Source organism: Metopolophium dirhodum, chromosome 9, assembly GCF_019925205.1.
Source record: "Metopolophium dirhodum isolate CAU chromosome 9, ASM1992520v1, whole genome shotgun sequence".
Lineage (NCBI taxonomy): Eukaryota > Metazoa > Arthropoda > Insecta > Hemiptera > Aphididae > Metopolophium > Metopolophium dirhodum.
This window is the reverse complement of record NC_083568.1, coordinates 17452327-17470507: the sequence shown is the minus strand read 5'-3', so window position 1 is coordinate 17470507 and position 18181 is coordinate 17452327. Positions and strand designations below refer to the sequence as shown.

At 29.8% G+C, this 18181-nt stretch overlaps 3 protein-coding genes across 5 annotated transcripts in view; 1 reads left to right on the top strand and 2 right to left on the bottom strand.

The window, feature by feature from the left end:
- Nucleotides 1-145: 145 nt before the first annotated feature.
- On the bottom strand, nucleotides 146-6448 carry LOC132952980 (SET and MYND domain-containing protein 4-like). The gene is made up of 6 exons (XM_061025512.1): nucleotides 5196-6448; nucleotides 4887-5133; nucleotides 2449-2570; nucleotides 1139-1777; nucleotides 772-923; nucleotides 146-712 (listed from the first exon to the last, which is right to left on the bottom strand). Exons 1-6 carry the CDS (start codon nucleotides 5724-5726, stop codon nucleotides 466-468), a joined length of 1938 nt encoding a protein of 645 aa, XP_060881495.1. The 5' UTR covers nucleotides 5727-6448; the 3' UTR covers nucleotides 146-465.
- A 170-nt stretch (nucleotides 6449-6618) lies between these two features.
- Nucleotides 6619-12103, top strand: LOC132952979 (U4/U6.U5 tri-snRNP-associated protein 1). The gene is made up of 16 exons (XM_061025511.1): nucleotides 6619-7044; nucleotides 7533-7796; nucleotides 7865-8055; nucleotides 8149-8277; nucleotides 8352-8468; nucleotides 8555-8693; nucleotides 9155-9303; nucleotides 9363-9480; nucleotides 10306-10448; nucleotides 10579-10713; nucleotides 10779-10860; nucleotides 10919-11120; nucleotides 11256-11399; nucleotides 11476-11557; nucleotides 11639-11766; nucleotides 11830-12103. The coding sequence occupies exons 1-16, from the start codon at nucleotides 6831-6833 to the stop codon at nucleotides 11858-11860; spliced, it is 2268 nt and encodes a 755-aa protein (XP_060881494.1). The 5' UTR covers nucleotides 6619-6830; the 3' UTR covers nucleotides 11861-12103.
- A 47-nt stretch (nucleotides 12104-12150) lies between these two features.
- Nucleotides 12151-18181, bottom strand: part of LOC132952982 (pancreatic lipase-related protein 2-like) — a 35198-nt gene continuing 29167 nt past the window's right edge. For all 3 annotated transcript variants that reach the window (XM_061025514.1, XM_061025515.1, XM_061025516.1), the window contains 4 exons: nucleotides 13844-14095; nucleotides 12769-12951; nucleotides 12444-12612; nucleotides 12151-12303 (listed from right to left, as the gene is read on the bottom strand). In XM_061025514.1, the coding sequence (XP_060881497.1) occupies nucleotides 12153-12303; nucleotides 12444-12612; nucleotides 12769-12951; nucleotides 13844-14095 (755 nt within the window). In that variant the 3' untranslated portion in view covers nucleotides 12151-12152. The remainder of the gene's footprint in view (nucleotides 12304-12443; nucleotides 12613-12768; nucleotides 12952-13843; nucleotides 14096-18181) is intronic.

The following is an 18181-nucleotide window of genomic DNA, read 5'->3' as shown; positions in this document are numbered from 1 at the left end:
AAAGAAGTTTTCTTATTTTTGAACTGTAAATAAAATCATTTTGATACAAAAAAATCAAACAAAGATCAACATTTAATTTCTTGTGTTTTAAATAATTGCCTTTGCACAATGAAATATAATTTTTTTTGTGTACATATTACAATGAATATTTTTGTAAACAATTTCATGACCTGATAATAAAATAAGTTTTATTACATATTAAAATATGATGTATTAAATTTAATAATCTCGTGTAATAACTTACAATTTTTTATACCTTATGCAATAATCTAAGAATATAAATATGAGTAGAAATATTTTAATATGAATTCATTGTTTAAAGGTTACAATTTAAAATGTTCCTTAATAATAAAATAAAATTCAATCTCAGTTTATAAAAAAAAAATACAATTTCTCCATGGCTATTACATAAAAAAGTTTTTGATTAATAAAATAATACTTAACCTCAGTATTTATAATAATAAATTAATAATCTTCAATAATAAACTTATTGGCTGTGCTGTAGAGAATTTCTTTGATAGTTTCCTGACAGTCGCAGTACTCTCCCCAGGGTCTTCTTATATTATCGTGAAGAAGTTTCAAATGAGAGTATAAGAACTGAATGTATTGGAGACCATCACATTCATTTGATTTAATTTTGTTAATTATTTCATATAACTTAATCGATGATTTTTTTAACAAGTCCAAACTGATGTCAGTAAATATTTTACATCTGTAATAAAATAATTGATATAGGTACATAATATTATAAAGATAATTAATTTTTCTTACTCTGATCGTGGCTGATCAGCTAATACATCATATAATGGCCAATTATCTTCACAAGATGAACACTCACAAGAAAAACAATATTGGTTTTTAAGTATTTGAAGTCTAGATTCTTTTGGATGTGTAGCATACAATAATCCATAATTATCAAAAAGCTAAAAACAAAAATATGTCACTTAGACAACTGTTATCTAAAAATTCATTGTATCGAAGCTAAGTAATAGTAGTATGATATGGACTAAGTAGAAAATAAATTAAGTAATAAATATATGTATAATTTATAATGAGGTATTTATATAGTTTAATTGAAACCATATGAATTATTTTGTAAACAATTTTTATATATTAATAATGGTTATAAAATGATTACCTGTGAGTCTTTAGAAATAGGTTGAATAGCTGTGAGGACTATAGTTCCATTGTAGTTGTGTCTTACTACATTAGGATCACAATGATGGTTCAACAAGCTCAGCACTGGCATTAACAAAGAAGCAACTGGTACAAATCTGTTATCAAGACTCAACTTAAGTTGGGTCTCACAATCCGAGGGTTGTGTTATACCATGAGCATTAGAGGAAACTACACATATTATATGAACTAATGATTCACCAACAGTACCTAATTGATGATTTGGTATTTGTAGGCCTGCTAATGTCATAATTGAAACCATAACTGCAGCATGACAATGTCTTGAAAATAGATCGCTTACTGATCTTTTAGTTTCATTTCCTTCCAACGTGTATACAGAACAAAATTGGTCAGATAAATATTTGCCAATATTATTAAAGCCTCGCATCATCGGATCAGTAGTATCAGTATTCAAAGCACATACAGTAGCAATATACTTGTCTAATCCTAACTCACAAACTGATTTTAAGAATATGTTAAGTGAAAGATGTTCCATGTGATCCATACCAGGCCAACTGTTAAATGTTGAAAACAATGAGCATTCATATTTATGGCCACTCTCATAAGATTTTATTCTACAAGTTTCATCACAGTAAATTACCTGTTGAACAATGTAAATAATATTATACAACAATTTGGTCAGTAATAAGATATTTTATAAATAATAAATAAGACTCAGATTTGTAGCAATTACATTTTTTGTGAGTTTGAGATTATAAGATAATTTTTAGGTATGTAATATATAAATGTATAATACACACATTTTCTATAATTTTGATTGTAATGTTTATATTTATATTCCCTCTTAATGTACTTATTTCGAATTCTTGAATAATTTTCATGAAAGTATCATAAATTACTATAATAATTGTATTATATTGGACAGGTTACCAACTATATTATAACCAAAAAATATGTGAAATTTTCTGGTTTAGTCATCAAAATTGTTAAGTTTGTTATTGAGGTATTATAATTAATAGATACCTAATACCTAATATAATAATATAAAAAAGCTTACTGCAGTTTTATCAAAAATAACCGTTTTAACTTTTGGAAAGGCAAAAATAATTACATCATTTTTTTGTATTTAAAAGATAACCTGAATTAAATAAATGTCCCTTTAACGATTAATTTTGCTACAAAATCTGATCCCTAATCATAAATAGAAAAATGTTCAATTAATGCGTATTTTTTAGAAATCAATTATAACGTTTTAAAAATAAAATATAATATTATATAGTATTTAAGTTTAGTAATGTTATGAATTCTTACCAAAGTACATTTTAGACAAGGTATGCCATTTAAACAACGTTTAAAACAGTTCTGACAGTTATATCCATAGGATTCACTTGTTAGTACCCCTACATAAGGTTTTTCAATAGCAAGAACTTCTCCTGAAATATAATTAAAGCAAAATATTACAATTGAAATTGGATTATTAACAAAAAAACTAAATAAAACTCAGTGATAAATGAAAAAAAAGGTGGGAAAGTGAATGTCGCTCTGCTGTACAGTAGGTTACAAGTGGGTCACTGTAATGAATGGTGTTAAATTTGAATTCAATGATAAAATATCATTGTATAAGAAAAATAATTCTGAGCGAAAACGGTCAGTCAGCCTATGATATTTTGTGATATTATTGTGAATAAAGTAATTTATATATAACCTATTTACGTGGAGCCTTGTTTTAAATTTTCAATCCTTAGCTATAAAAGTTGAACATTTTATACATTTTTAACGACAAAATAATTATTAAATTTTAAATTTGATAAATTTTGTCAAAAATTGAACTTTAAGTGTGAACTATTAAAAAAAATTGTGCCTATGTATTTTTAATATTTTTCAACTGCTATTGTAACAATATATCAGGAGCCTTGCATTAAATTTTCACACTTTTTTACCCAACAAATAAAATTTTATTGATATTTATAGAAAAAAAAAAAATTGAAAACTAACAATGTGTCCGTAAACTGCTCAAAAAGAGTCAAAATATTTTCAAAATTGTATGGTGTATAGAAAATTAAAATATAAACATTCAGTAAATTTTTCATGTATCTACAGTTATTCGTTTTTGAATAACAACAAAATAGCAAAATCGTTACATGAAAAATTGAGTGAATATCAAATGTTGTAAAAATATGAATTTCAAACGCTCATAAAAATTTAATTTGACTATCTTGTAGACATTTTTTTTGATGAAGGTAGACAAACTTATGGATAGTCTTGTATTACGTTTTCAAATCTTAGATTTAAAAAGAAAATTTTTTATGAATTCTCAACTCAAAATAATTTGCTAATTTTCATGATTTTTCAGTATTTTGTCAAAATTTGAACTTTAAATGCTTATAAATAAAAACTGTGACTAAGGATTTTTAATTTTTTACAAAATATGTCATTGTAACAATATAGTAGGAGCCTTGTATTAAATTTTCAAGCTTTTTTACCCAACAAATAAAGTTTTATTTACATTCATAGAAAAAGACTAATAAAAATAGAAACTGAAAATGTTCCTAAACATTTCAAAACAAGTCTAAATATTTTGACCATGTATATACGTTTATTTGTTTTAGAGTTACACCAAAAACCAAAATCGATTTTGCGTAAAAATTTCCGTTTTTCATTGATTTTTATTTTGTTTTCCAGGTGCTTTTGAAAAACTATTGGGAATTTTAAAATTTGACCTTCCGAATGCATCAACTAGATTCACTTTCCCATCAAACAAAATACTGTTGAAGAAAATCGAAGCAGTTTTACTGCCCCAAACCGTGATGATGGACAAAAATAAAAAAAAACACACATCATTGTAAAATCAATACATTCATTATTCCACTCAGAATTTAAAAATATAATTAAGTGAAAACTCCTTGTAATGTCACTTAAAAAGCTTAAATACTGCTTGGGAATAAAAAACTATTTATTGAGTATTAGATACTTTATTATACAACGTTAAAAATTATTTTTCTTTCAATTATTGAATGAGAAATATTGAAAACAAATTAAAAATCTTAAGTTCAAAGTGAGTCACTTACGCCGTGTCCTACGTGAATTTGGCTAAAAACTTAACAGTTTAAATTTCGCCGCATCACACTGTAGCAGAACAACATGATCAGAATACAATCATCATGTACTCGCCACATTCACATAGGACACGACTTAACAAATATGAGCAATGCCTATACAATCGTTAGAATTAGGTACATGTACTTATCATACATTTTCTAAAATAGTTAATACTATTTCAAATAATTAAAGCTATTATGCTGTAGTGGTTGATAAAATAACTGTTGGTTTGCAACTTAAGGTATGGTTTTCCTGCAGTGTCAAATGTCTAACCTGTGGAACAGCACAGCCGAGTCAGACACTGACCTATGTCCAAACCGGTAGTGACGCTGCAGGGAAAACGTACCTTGAGATTATAAATTATGGACCATGTCCCAATAACTTTAAGCATATGTTAGCATCAAGTCTTTGATTGAGATGCTTGATGTGCGCATATGTGAAGAGAAATAAAGCATATTTTTCTATTTTAGTTTACGATACAAATATTAACTAACATATAAATGTACAACGGTTTGCCTCACGCGTAAACACATTAAGCATCTCAGTCACAGACTCGTCGCTTATGTGCTTCAAATTGTTTACATGGGCATAATTCCATCCATTGTATATGATGTAAGGCTGGCTAAAACCCGAGCTAAAACCCTATTTACCTGGATTAATATCGGATGAAACAACCAAACATCTACCCATCGATTCTGAATACTTCATTTTGACAAATTTGGACAATGCTGGGATATTTCTATTTGGACCTCCAAATAATTTGATTACATTGAGTTTATCTTGTTTATTATTTGTCTCTTTTTTATTGGTTTCCTTCAAAAATCTTTTAATTTGCATTTCAATGTCTTTTTTCTTTTCTTTAGAAATAAAGGCTAGAAATAAATGAGACAAAAATTCCTTAAAAAAAAAAAATGTTTAGCGTTAGGTATATCTCGTAAAGAAGTGTCTAATATACTTACTTTAAATTTTAATTTGGCTTCTGATATCTTCCCCATATATTTTAGACATTTCACTTCTCTTTCATATAACTTATAAGACAGTTCGATAGGATATTTATTTGTTAAAGCACGGTGAATGTCTTGGACACAGGCATCATATTCTTCTAAATGATAGAGGGCAGCTGAACGATTTGCCAAAGCCAATGCATAGTCTTCAGTGTCGATTTTTGCAGTCATAACACTTTTATTGTACTCAAATAAAGCGGAGTTAAACTCAGCGTTTTGAAATTTTATATTTGCATCAGCTCTGATTTTTCGAGCTTTTTTGTTATTTTTGGGATTTGTCAATTTACACTCCGTAGGTAATTTCTTATATTTTTTAAGTAGATTATATGTGTATAGGAATTTATCTCTAGCAGTAGGTAGCTTTGCAAACGCAACATACACTTCACCCATCATTTCTTTTTTTTGAAAACATTCCATGTAGAATAATCGATCGACTATATTACTACCTTTATGAAACATATTCATAACTTCGATATCAGAAAACATGATGAATAATGGTTTAAACGTAAACAGCAGGTACAATCGATACGACAAGTATAAATAATATTCGAAAACGTTTGAACAATAAATGCGGTAAAAATAATATTATGTTGAGAAACCGTAAGGAACACTTTAAGCCGCGCAGTCCATATTATAATGGTAATGAAATCAAATTTGGTATCACTAAACGGACTGTTAACGAATAATAAAACAATTAAAATTTGTGTAAAACGTGTTCGAGACGTCCAAGTGTTTAAGCTCAACCATTTCAAGTCACAAAACAAACGCAACTCGCAAGTACACAAGCTATTTATTCTGACACGAGTAGTTAGTATAGTTATAACTGTGAAGCGTGAACGTGAACTGTCAACTATCTTTACTCTATGACGATTCTATGGTGTTGACTGTAGAGCATAGAAAAAAGATTGTTGACCTGTATAGTGTAGACTGCAGATGGCTGATTGAAAGTTGGCATTGCCCACTGGCATTTTGGTAGTTGAGACAGTTGAGTCAATATGGCGTCCGAACACAAGGTGCTTGGGTACTGGGTAGTGGGTAGTTGGGCATCGAGCCATGCACTATGCAGACGCCACTGCTCATAATCCCCACCCAATCCAATCAGTAAACGTACTAAGATAGACTCTATACTCTTAGTCCGTGAATGAATAAATATAGAATAGTTGTAGAATACTCAAATACTCAATAGGAAAACCACGACGTGAATCTAAATCAGGACAATAATAAATAATAATATATTGTCTATATAAATAAATAAAAATATCTATTTATGTTTTGTTCCGACACATGCAGTGTTGCCAATGCTTTTACCATATAATAATAATACATTTAATAAAATATTATTGTTCTATGGTGGTACAGCGATAAAAGCGATTATTCCATGACGAGAAACTTTATCACGGTAATAAGAAAACACTAAACACAACAGAAATGAGATTAGCACTTAGCCTACTACAACTCGCTGCTTTTTAAACGTTTATAAACGATACGGTCGCACGACGTATTTTTAACGTCTTAATAATATTAATATTAATGTTAGACCACGTTCTGTGATTTATATAATAGTTGAATTTTTGTTCGCCTTTCGAAATAATGGGGTCGTCTAAACACAAAAAGAAGGACAAGAAGAAACGACACCACTCCAGTGATTCGTCGGACGGTGACTTATCGTCCAAACACAGGAAAAGAAGACATCCATCTAGTGATTTGTCTGATGTTGATGTCTCCAACAAACATAAGAAACACAAGAAACATCATAAGAAAAAAGAAAAGCCAAAAGACAAACATGCTAAGTATCACAGTTCAGGCAAGTTATTTTATTAATATATTCAACCCAAAGGGGGCTAAGAATCTATCAGAGCATCCTAAACATGATTTTTTATTTTTCAAAATTTGATAGTTTTATTAAGTATTATTTCTATATTAATACTATATCTGGATACCAATTTGTATCATTTAATATATAATGTAGCTACTAGCTAGTGTAAATAACCCTTTAAATAATTGTTAATATACTTTTGTAATAATTATTTTGCTAATGACCCTGGCAACTGAATATTATTTTTTTTTAATAAGAAGAAAAATTCATTCTATTAATATATACCCATTAATGTTACGGTATATGTTATAATTTATTATATATTATTAATGAGAATAGTAAAATTAAAATGTTTTGGAAATACCTATTTTTGAAGAAAAATTGTGTATTTTACTATAAAATTAATAAAAAAAAAACACACTCTTTATATTTATTTTTAGATGTACATAATAATTTTATTTTATCTCATAATTTAGATGATGATGTTATTTTTGTACCACCGCCTCCCAAAATATCTCGAAATGAGGTTCGCACTCCACCACCTCCAAGCCTTACACCACCGCCTCCGCCTTCTATATCATCAGCAGCAGACAGTCTGTCAATTGATGAAACAAATAAAATTAGAGCTAAATTAGGCCTCAAGCCATTGCAGATGGAAAATAAAGAAACTACTAAAAGTAGAGATGATGGATTAGAAGTTATTGCTGGCGATGAAGGCGAATTTGTTCATAAACCGGCTTGTAATAAATAATTTGAATTTAAGAAGTGTTTATTTTTGTATTAACTTTTGATTTTTCTTATTATTTAGTAAGTTTAACAGAAAAAAATAAAAGTGATAAAATAAAAGCAAGAATAGCTGAGAAAAAAGAAAAACGTATGATTGAAAACAAGATATTAAATGTTAAAAAGTTAGCAGACAGCGATTCTGAAGAAGATGCTGTTAGTTGGGTGAAAAAAACAAAAACTATTCAAGATGAAATGGAAAAAGCAAAGAAAAGGGTAACTAATTACATTTATTTTTATTAATACTGAGTATTTTATTATTATGTTTTTTGGAATGAATTTTCAGCAATGTTTTTGTTTTGTCAAAAGGCTCAAGAATTGGAAGAAATGGACAATGTTTTTGGTGTTGGGGATCTCATAGAAGAAAGCACAAAAAGCGAAATGAAGAATTTTTATTCAAGTAAACATTTGAAGGGATTAGAAGTTCAACACTCAATGGTATGTAATACAAATAATCAATAATCAACACTTTAGTATTTTATATTTATTTAATTATCTTAATTATTGATTAGGATGAATTTATTGAAGGAAAGGAAGTTATTTTAACATTACAAGATAAAGATGTATTAGCAGAAGATGCAGATGTCTTAGTCAATGTTAATATGGTTGATAATGAATCATATAAACAAGTAATATTAAAATGTTTAAATACATTTTATACACAACTATTATAAAAAGATACCTATATTATATATATTTTCTATTTACTATGTAGAATATTGATAGACGAAAACAACGTCTAAATTATAGTGGTTATGATGAGTTAGAAGACATGGATATTGACAGCCCAAGTGTGGTCCTTGGAAAATATGACGAAGAAATCGAGGGATTAAAAAAAAAAAGTTTTAAACTTGGTATATTATCCAATTTATATTATAAAAATTATTAGTTAATTAAAAATAAGTGGTGGTTTTTTGAATGAACCAAACCTTGACTAAACTTTTTTTTAATTTTAACTCATTTTTTATCTTATGTTGTATATTGAAATCAAACTAAAATTCTTAAATCTTGAGACTGTATTTTTTTGATTAAATTGTTTAACAAAAAATACAATTAATATTTACCCTAAGTCCCTGACAATAATAATATTTTATTATTTTTTTGTTCTTCAATAAATTCAGTACACATTTTAATTTCATTAGTTCAATTTTTTAACCTAATTATAAAGTATTTGGTTGGGTTAGAATATTAGCTATTTTCAGTTTGTTATCCAATTTGAAACTGCCTAAGTTTAGTTAGGTTTGGTTAAACAACCTTGAACAATTTATAACATTTATTAAATTTATTATCAATATTGTATATGAATTACTTTTAGGTGTCGATGAGTATAAAGTTAAACGAGATACTATAAAGGAGAAATTAAAAAAAAAGTTAAATCAAGAAACTTTAAATACGACTCAATTGAAATTAGCGTCTGATTATTATAATGATACCGAAATGAGTGTTAAATTTAAAAAAGTCAAGGTAATTTAATTTAATAATTTGACTAAATAATAAATTATTTAACTCATATTTTTTATTAGAAAAAAAAATTAAGAGTGAATCCATTGAAAGCAGATAAATTGGAAAGATCTTTACGGCTTGCAAATAATAATGCCAAAGAAAATGATGATCTTGATGATATTGATGATATATTACATGGTATGTTTATTTGTATATGAATCATTTGTATTGAATGTACCTATGTACTTGGCGTCCATTTATTAATCATAACCTTTATCAAGCTGTTGTATTTAAACCCTTCTTATTTACAAATAACTTTTGCTTTTTAATATTAAATTTGATATGACCTTTTGGTTATATAATCATTTTGATTGTATTAACTATTTTATTAATTAATATTATCTGTTAATGGCCTCGGGTAGAGTAAACCCCATTTTTCTGGAGTACCCTTTATAAATCTAGGTACCTAATGATGAGGGTCTAGCTTATAGTTTTGTAAAGAGCTATAGTCGGAGAATGAAAAGTGGATGTTGGCATTATGATAACAAACTTTTTTTCTGCAATAAACAGTGGTTCTAAAATTTGTATACCACATCATTCTAATACATTTGTACTATGTATTATATCTATTATTTCAAAATGTGTGCACCTTATTTTGCAAAACCATCACAAAAATTCACCACCGGAAGTGTGGCCATCATTGGCCACTTTTCATTCTCCCGACTATGGTTATTGTTTTAAGGTTTGTACTAATAATTCGGTGGTTTGAAGCATGTCTTGAGCATTTTTTTTGAATGTAGAAAAGTTATTAAAAGCTGAATTTGAGTGATTAATGATCACTTATCAGCCATAATTGGTGTAAATCAAACCTGGGTGGTTGAACACCAAATACTGTTTGCGAAACTTATTTTATGAATACCTGTAGCATGTTCAGGACAATTGTAGTATAATATTATATATTATTGTATAAATAGTATATATTGTTCAAAAATCTCCTAAAACTGTATTTTAACTATTAAATAGATAAACCAATGGATACCTATAATATGAAGATGGAAAATGAAGATGATGATGACATGGGATTACAATTGGCATTAAAAAAGGCAAGAAAATTAAAACAGTTAGAAAAAATCGAAAGAAAACCTGACTTAGCTGATACATTGATTGTAAGTATTTTATTTTCATGTTTCTCGTTTATTACTATATAAATTCAATAATTTAATAATTTATAAATAACATTGAGTTATTTTTTATACATTCAACAAATAATTTGATATTTTATTTAATCGTTTTTAGAAAACTGAATATAATGATAATGCACTAGGGGCAATTGTGTTAAACTCTACTGCTGAGTTTTGTAGAACTCTTGGAGATATACCAACTTATGGTAAAGCTGGGAATAGAGAAGAAGAAGAAGATGAGTCATTAATGGTAGTATATACATAACTTGACTAAACTAAATAAAAAAAATTTTTCATAATTTATATTTGTTTTAGGACTATGATAAAAATAATTTGAAACAAGAACATGCAGTTGACTCTGATGAATCTAATGATGGATGGAGAGAAGTAGAATTGGGTATGTCATGTTTTTATTTGTTAAAAGTGTCTTTTTACATTTAATTTATTAATTTCAGAGAAAAAGTTAATTGATCTAAAAACAATTGATAGTAAGCCAATTTTAGAACCAGAACCTGACTTGGGTAAAGGTGTAGCTGGGGCTTTAAGATTGGCTATGAGTAAAGGGTATATCGAAAAAGAAGAAAATGCTCGGCCATCTGCTTCAAGATTTGCTCATTTGCAAGCAAAAAATTATTCTATTGAAGATAAAACGTTTTTGTAAGTTATATTGTTAAATATTATAATGGTGATTTGATCATATATAAAATAAAATACATTATTATTAAATTTATAAATAAGTCATTTGTTAATTTAAAATTAAATTTATTAAATGTATTATGTTTGTGAATTTAGAGCTGAAGATGATAAATTAAGTAGAAGAGACAGATACAGTGGCCCTACAGTAGAATTTAGAGAAAAAGACAGCTATAAACCAAATATAAAACTGGATTACATTGACGATGATGGTCATTTATTATGTGAAAAAGAAGCATTTAGGTTTGTAAAAATTTTAATATCTAAAATGAGTAGAAATGTATGCAAATATTAATAATACAAATTAAAATTATTTTAGGTATTTGTCACATAAATTCCACGGGAAAGGTCCTGGCAAAAATAAAATAGAGAAACGTATAAAAAAAGCTGAACAAGAAGCCGTAATTGATTAATTATACTTAATAAACTTCATTTAAATTCCTAGATTTCAATAATTTATAAATAATTTATATATTTTTTAGCTAATGAAACAAATGAGCTCAACAGATACACCTCTTGGTACATTGAATATGCTGCAATCCAAGCAAAAAGAAACACAATCTCCTTACATAGTCTTGAGTGGAACTAAGTCAACTCATCAGAACCATGGGTAAAAATGCAATTTTTTTTATATATTATATTATTGAGCTTAATACATTTATTATTTCTACAGGGGTTCAATTTCAAAAACAAAAATCGGCTGAAATAAATAATCATTTGCAAATGTTTAACATTTTATTGGTAATATAACAACGGACAATTACTGCTTTAATAATTTGATACTGTAAAATTACACAACATTTTAGATACTAATTATATTATACACCATTTAGATGTTATCTTATAACTCGTATGTTTTAAGAAATTAGCAATTGAAATATATTTTATAGACAGTATTAAAATTTACATGTAACAATATTAAAATATATTGATGTTTTTGATTTTTAGTTTGAAATATTTGACATATTGTTGTTGGTTAGTAGACAACTTGTTTATTTATGGGTCAGTCAAAGGTATGTCATTTTGGTCAATTTGTGATGATGAGCCAGTTGTTGATGTGTTTGTTGTTTTTTTCTTTTCATATGTATCCATTCCTTGTGCATATGGCGGTTTACTGTTAGTCATAAAATAGTAAATTCCTTTTTGGCTGTAAAACAAAATCAACATTCATTAAATTATCATTACATCTATTCTTTTCATGTTTGTATTTTCAACATTGTAACATGCATATTTTTATATTATGTAACAAGATAGCTGTAGAGGTATGTCACACAGGTATTCACTCACGTTCTGTCCACATGTTCGCCCATGACTATCAATGGTGACGTTTCAGACGTTTTACAAAATTTCAATTTGTACATTATGTAGCTTATACACTTGACGGCCAAAAACTGAGTTTTGCTGCTTATTGACTCTGCAAAGTATTCAACAGCCCGCACGTGACTGCACGACGTATCTGGACGATTCACCGAAATCAATTAGTGCTCAAAATATAGCAACAACAAATACATGTGATACATCAATAACACACCCATATTATGGGCATAGACTACTCAATTATTATAATGCGTATCGTGTACACTACCGATGTCAGATAAAAAGGTATAATTACTTGTGCCACAGCCAGGTTGTGCGATGCCATTGTTGGCGTAAAAGTCCAAGTGACCTAGCGGTGCCATTTTTCCTTTGAAACCTATGTTGGTATGCACTACGTCCACAAACAATGCGTCCGATTTATCTAACACTTCGTTGCTGAGCAAAAACGTGTCGAATAGCGGGGATGCTGGGTCTAGACCTGCAATAGATATGATATTAAATTACCCGTTTTGGCTATGAACAATATTTTATTCTTAAACATTTTCTAAAAAAATATCTTATAAATAAAAAATTAGTCCATGAGGGAGTTCCGACCCCTCTCCATACCCGATACCCCCACCATTATATATGTCCAATGCCCCTGTAATACAGAACCCTAGGAAACCCTTGCCAGTTAAACTGCGGTCTTTTTCTACGTCCTAAGACCTAAAATAAAAATGAAATAGTTTATATTATGGTAGATCGTAGATAGCATTATAATTTATAATAATCCCACCTGGACTGAAATACTGTTAAAATAATTGTATACATTATGTATGAGACATGAGTAAATAAAAACCAAAATTGTTTATTCAATTTAAATAGGTACCTTGGTGGACTCGCTTCACAAGTCATCAGATACATATGTAGTGGTATAAGATTTTTGTTTCGAGATTTATTTTTAGATTTCGAGCTAACTGTCGTGGTTTATTTTTTACCTTTTCTTATCTTTTACCAATGACCATTGATCAATATTTAGTATTGATTTTAGACTTTGGGTGTACATAGGTATCACACTTTCACAAACAGCTGCTCTTGGAGTATGTTTTAATTTTGGACCACACGGCTAGACCAACAAGCCACCAATAAAATCAATACAATTTGTATAATAAATTGCGTAGGTAATCTAAAGTAGAAAAGTAGGTACAATCAATTTTTTTTTAAGCACCCCTTGTTCCAATTTTCTGGGTCCACGCCTGTTAAGAACTTAAGAAGTAAGAACCCTCACCACCTAGACTAAATAAATAATATCATAATCTTAGATCGTAATATTATTTCTATATCATGGTCTATCGTGGTCAAAGAATAATATTATAACTATTCGTACATACCGGTTATCCGCTGGATAGTGCCGTTCATCAGTCGCCCGACGTGGCCGGCCACTTGAGCGCCCAAGCTAAATCCGACCACGTGCAAGTCGCGCAGGTACAGGTCCGGTCGCAATCTGAACAGCCTCAGCAGTAGCATCTTTGTGCATTTGCCCACCAGCGGAACGTTGTGCACCGCTTGCACGTAACATGGTGGTTGCACCAGCTCCTTGTAGTTCACAGATATCACGTTCAGGTTTTGGTACGCAAGGTACGCTGGTGGACAACAGACCGACAGACGGGGTATTAAAGCCAGTGGCGTATAAACGATTTTATGTCGGTGGTGGTTATGGGGGGGGGGGGGGGAGGGAGGTAGAAATCCGTAGTTGTGATATAAATAATAATTCTATACCACCCAAATACATTTATTTTCAGGAGCCTGGGGTTAATATTTGTAGACGCCAATTCTATAAAGAGGCTCGAGTGATCGACGCAGTCATTGTATGTCGACATGCCGATTGCTGATAATGTATGGGCGTATTTATGATTTGTTTTTTGTATATAATATTTTTATTTTTATCTATTTTTATCTATTTTTTAATTGTTGTTATTGTGTGGAGACTGGTGACAGAGGGGGGGGGGGGGGCTAAGGCACAAAACCCGTATTTCTAAAAAATTGTATATTGCTAACAAAAAATTACAAACAAAAAAACATATTATAATATCGACTATTATAGACACGTACAAGTATGTAATTATTGGAGGTACGTCGGTGTATGACTTGTAGCATGTATCTGCTATCTGTATGGACTACGACGAGAATACTAATTAGTAATTGAGTAAAAAAGACTTGAATTTGTGTTGTAAAAATTGTTGTTTTATATTTGTTATTATAAGTTTTGTAAAAATTATAACTATTAGGCCCCCCCTCCCAACCAAGTCTCTGGAACCACCCCTGACTGGAGACATAATGTTATTATAATATTATGTATATAGGTACATGTATTAGATTAATATTATGTATACACATCGTTTTATTTTTCGGGGAGGGGTAGGGGATTGAACCCCTATAAACCCACCTAAATTACGCCACTGCCACCTACCAGTTAATATTTGATATAAAATTAGGAAAAATGCATCGATACGTTCATGTCATATTAATCCGATTTGAACAGCAACTTATCCGACCGCCGTAGCGGGTGAACAACATTTTACCACTCATTACAGCGGGTGGACAAATCTTTTCCGCCCTCAGGGCACAATAAAGTATTTACTGTCCATTGGACGGAAAAAGGTCATTTCACAACGCTTCATCTGGCATCGAAAATAATTAAACTTTTGGTGCAGGCGTGACAGAAAAAATATTTTAGACGTTAATATAGGTACGTATAACTATTATAATAATATAAACTAATAGAGCTGGAAAGTAAGTAATTTTTTTCAACCAGTTAAAGTTTAGTTCCTTTAACGTAAAAACTAATTAAGTTAGTTTCTAAAATGTTCACAAATTAGTGAGAAGTTGGTTATTTTAATACTTAGTTTAAAAATATAAAAAACTTGAAACCCAAAATACACTCATACACATACATGTATAGTAATAGAAGAAAATCCTACTGACAAAAGACCGCGGTTGGGAAGATCACGTCTGAGATGGGAGGACATAGTAAGAGTAATGATGTGAAAGCGTTAGAGGGAGGTTTAGACTGCAGGATACAGGTAGAGTAAAATGAAGGCAATAGGATGTATGTCCGAATGGTCCTAGTGGCCAAGTTTACCGAAGAAGAAGAAAATAAAAAACAGTTTATTAAAATGTAAAAAATTACATAAAATGAATAATTATAGGAACTAATTATAACTATTTATATTATATCTATAGCCATCGTTTAAATTATGCATTACAAGAAATAAATGTACCTAACAATTTATTACCACAATATACTAAATACTAATTATTAATTATTATTATCCAGTTAGCATTCCGCAGTTTTACGATATCAGAACATAAGGATTTTTTAAGCAAAAAAAAAAAATTACGAATAGGTACATAAATCATTAGCTATGTGCTTTTTGTTTTTAACGCGTTAGATTCTATTATTTTACCCATTAAATTCAACTCGTTAAGCTAGAAAGTTATTTTGACTTAAAACCAACTTATTAAGTTAGAAAGTTACCTTAACTTGGTTAGTGTCCAGCTTTGAATTTATTTAACATTTAAGTTTATAGGTTATTAGGTACTAATAAGCGTAGCATAAATTAATATGCTGAGGGGGCTATAGCCCCCTCTTTCATTATTCACATAGGTACTATATGAGTACCTATATGAGGATAGTGATTTTTATCATTTAGCTTCTGTGGGGGGGGGGGGGGGGGGGGGTGATGAAATTGCAACTGAGGAGTTACATGCCACAATGCCACCGTAAATTCACCAATAAATTTAGGTTGTTATCCAGCAGCTACACCGTTTTGAATATTAAACAGTTAACGGTTAGCACACTCGATTCTGCGCATATGATTAACCTCTGCGTCTATCTACAGAATAGGTACCTACTGGACATTTATTATCTGTCTTCGTAATTAATGTTTTACCTCATGCCTCATCCCAGCGGCGTGCTGAACAATTTCCAGACCTGAGGCAAACTCACTATACTAATTTGCCCACCCACCCGGCACCCACAGCTTATAGTCTCCATTTTTAGAATTTTTTTTAAAATTAATAGTTTAAACATTACCACTAAAAACTTTTTGTCGTACTAAATCCATTGCCCGGTACCAACCTACGTTGTTGGTCGTCGATTCCTAATTAGTTGTAAACGTAATAACGAATAATATTTTCTTTTATACTTGTCAGTTAGACACAGGATTTTTGATAGGACCCTATAGTGCCCCCACCTAGATCCACCCCTGCGCCAACCAGGGATAACTTTTTCAATTAAACTATATATTATGACAAGTAGTTAACAAACTATATGTCCGTCCGCTATAACTATTATAACCGAGTGCGCTTATCTTTAGTTTTTAATATTAAAAATAATTATAATTTATAATAATAATATTACTTATGCGAGACCATAAACGATATTTTATGTGAAGTAGTACACAAGTACTATGCAAATACAACTGACCGTCGGTAAACGTTCCTGATCCTCCACTCAGATACTCCCGATGGCACGATAAACACGTCACTGTGTGGCCGACCATTGTCGATCTGTGGACCGATGGGTGGTCGGTGGTCGGTATAAAGTGCGCCGACCGTGTTGGCGGGAAGTGCGGGACGGGGATGCGCAATCACCGACATGTTTTGGTCGAGGGCTCGAGGCACAGGTTACATCTCTTGTGGGACCACAACGGCGGTAAGTGGTTATGAGTTTTTACGTTTTAGTGTTTTTTTTTTTTATAGTAATTTGTGGTTTCACCATACTAAATTGTTATTATTATTATTGCAATATGAAAAGTCCTTAGTAAAAACGTTTAATTACTGGTACACGATGTAGCGTATATGATTTAAGAATACAATTTGATGAAACTCGAGAACTGAACACACCATACAACCGGCTACCACATGTAATTTATAAAATATAATGATTTATCTGAAATAGACGTTTAACATTTCATTATTAGTGAGTGTGATATTATCATATTATATGCAAAGCACGAGAGCGTCAGTGCGTCGGTACGCGGACTATGATAATTTTGCTTTAATTAAAATCAAGTTATTTTGTGTTTTAAACTTTGCTGATGTAGTAAAATGCAGAATAATATTATAAGGATAATAAATAATTAGTTTTAGAAAAACTAAATCTAAATAATGTCAAGCACGTATCTAGATAGATCAAACAAAGCGGTCTTATTCCCAAAGGTGTTGTTTGCAAGCGTAATCAGGTGACATAACTCCCACTAACATGATTTGTATAATAAAGGCTTTTAATTCGTCCTATCTGTTATTATATCTATATGTGCTTATAAATATTTTAATAAAAGTGCTCAAATAAAATAATAGGACTTAATTGTTAATGTTAGGTAATTGTTTGAACAAAAGAAAAAGATTATTAAAACAAAATGTCATACGCTACATAGTATAAGTATATAACATTAACGTACACAAACCAAATTATCATTAATATTAATAATTCGTTACCTATTTAAGCATTTATCACTATTATTATATTTAGCAATATTATAAACCTGTGTTAAAAACATCAAAACAATGTTAAATTAACGCGTGAAGACATAAATCAATGTGAAATTAGTTTATTTCAATAATGATATGAAATTATGAAGGTACGAATATTGATAATGCTTGAAAATATCCATATACCACAAAGTGTATAGTTTCACATGTTTCGTAATATTATTCAAATTATC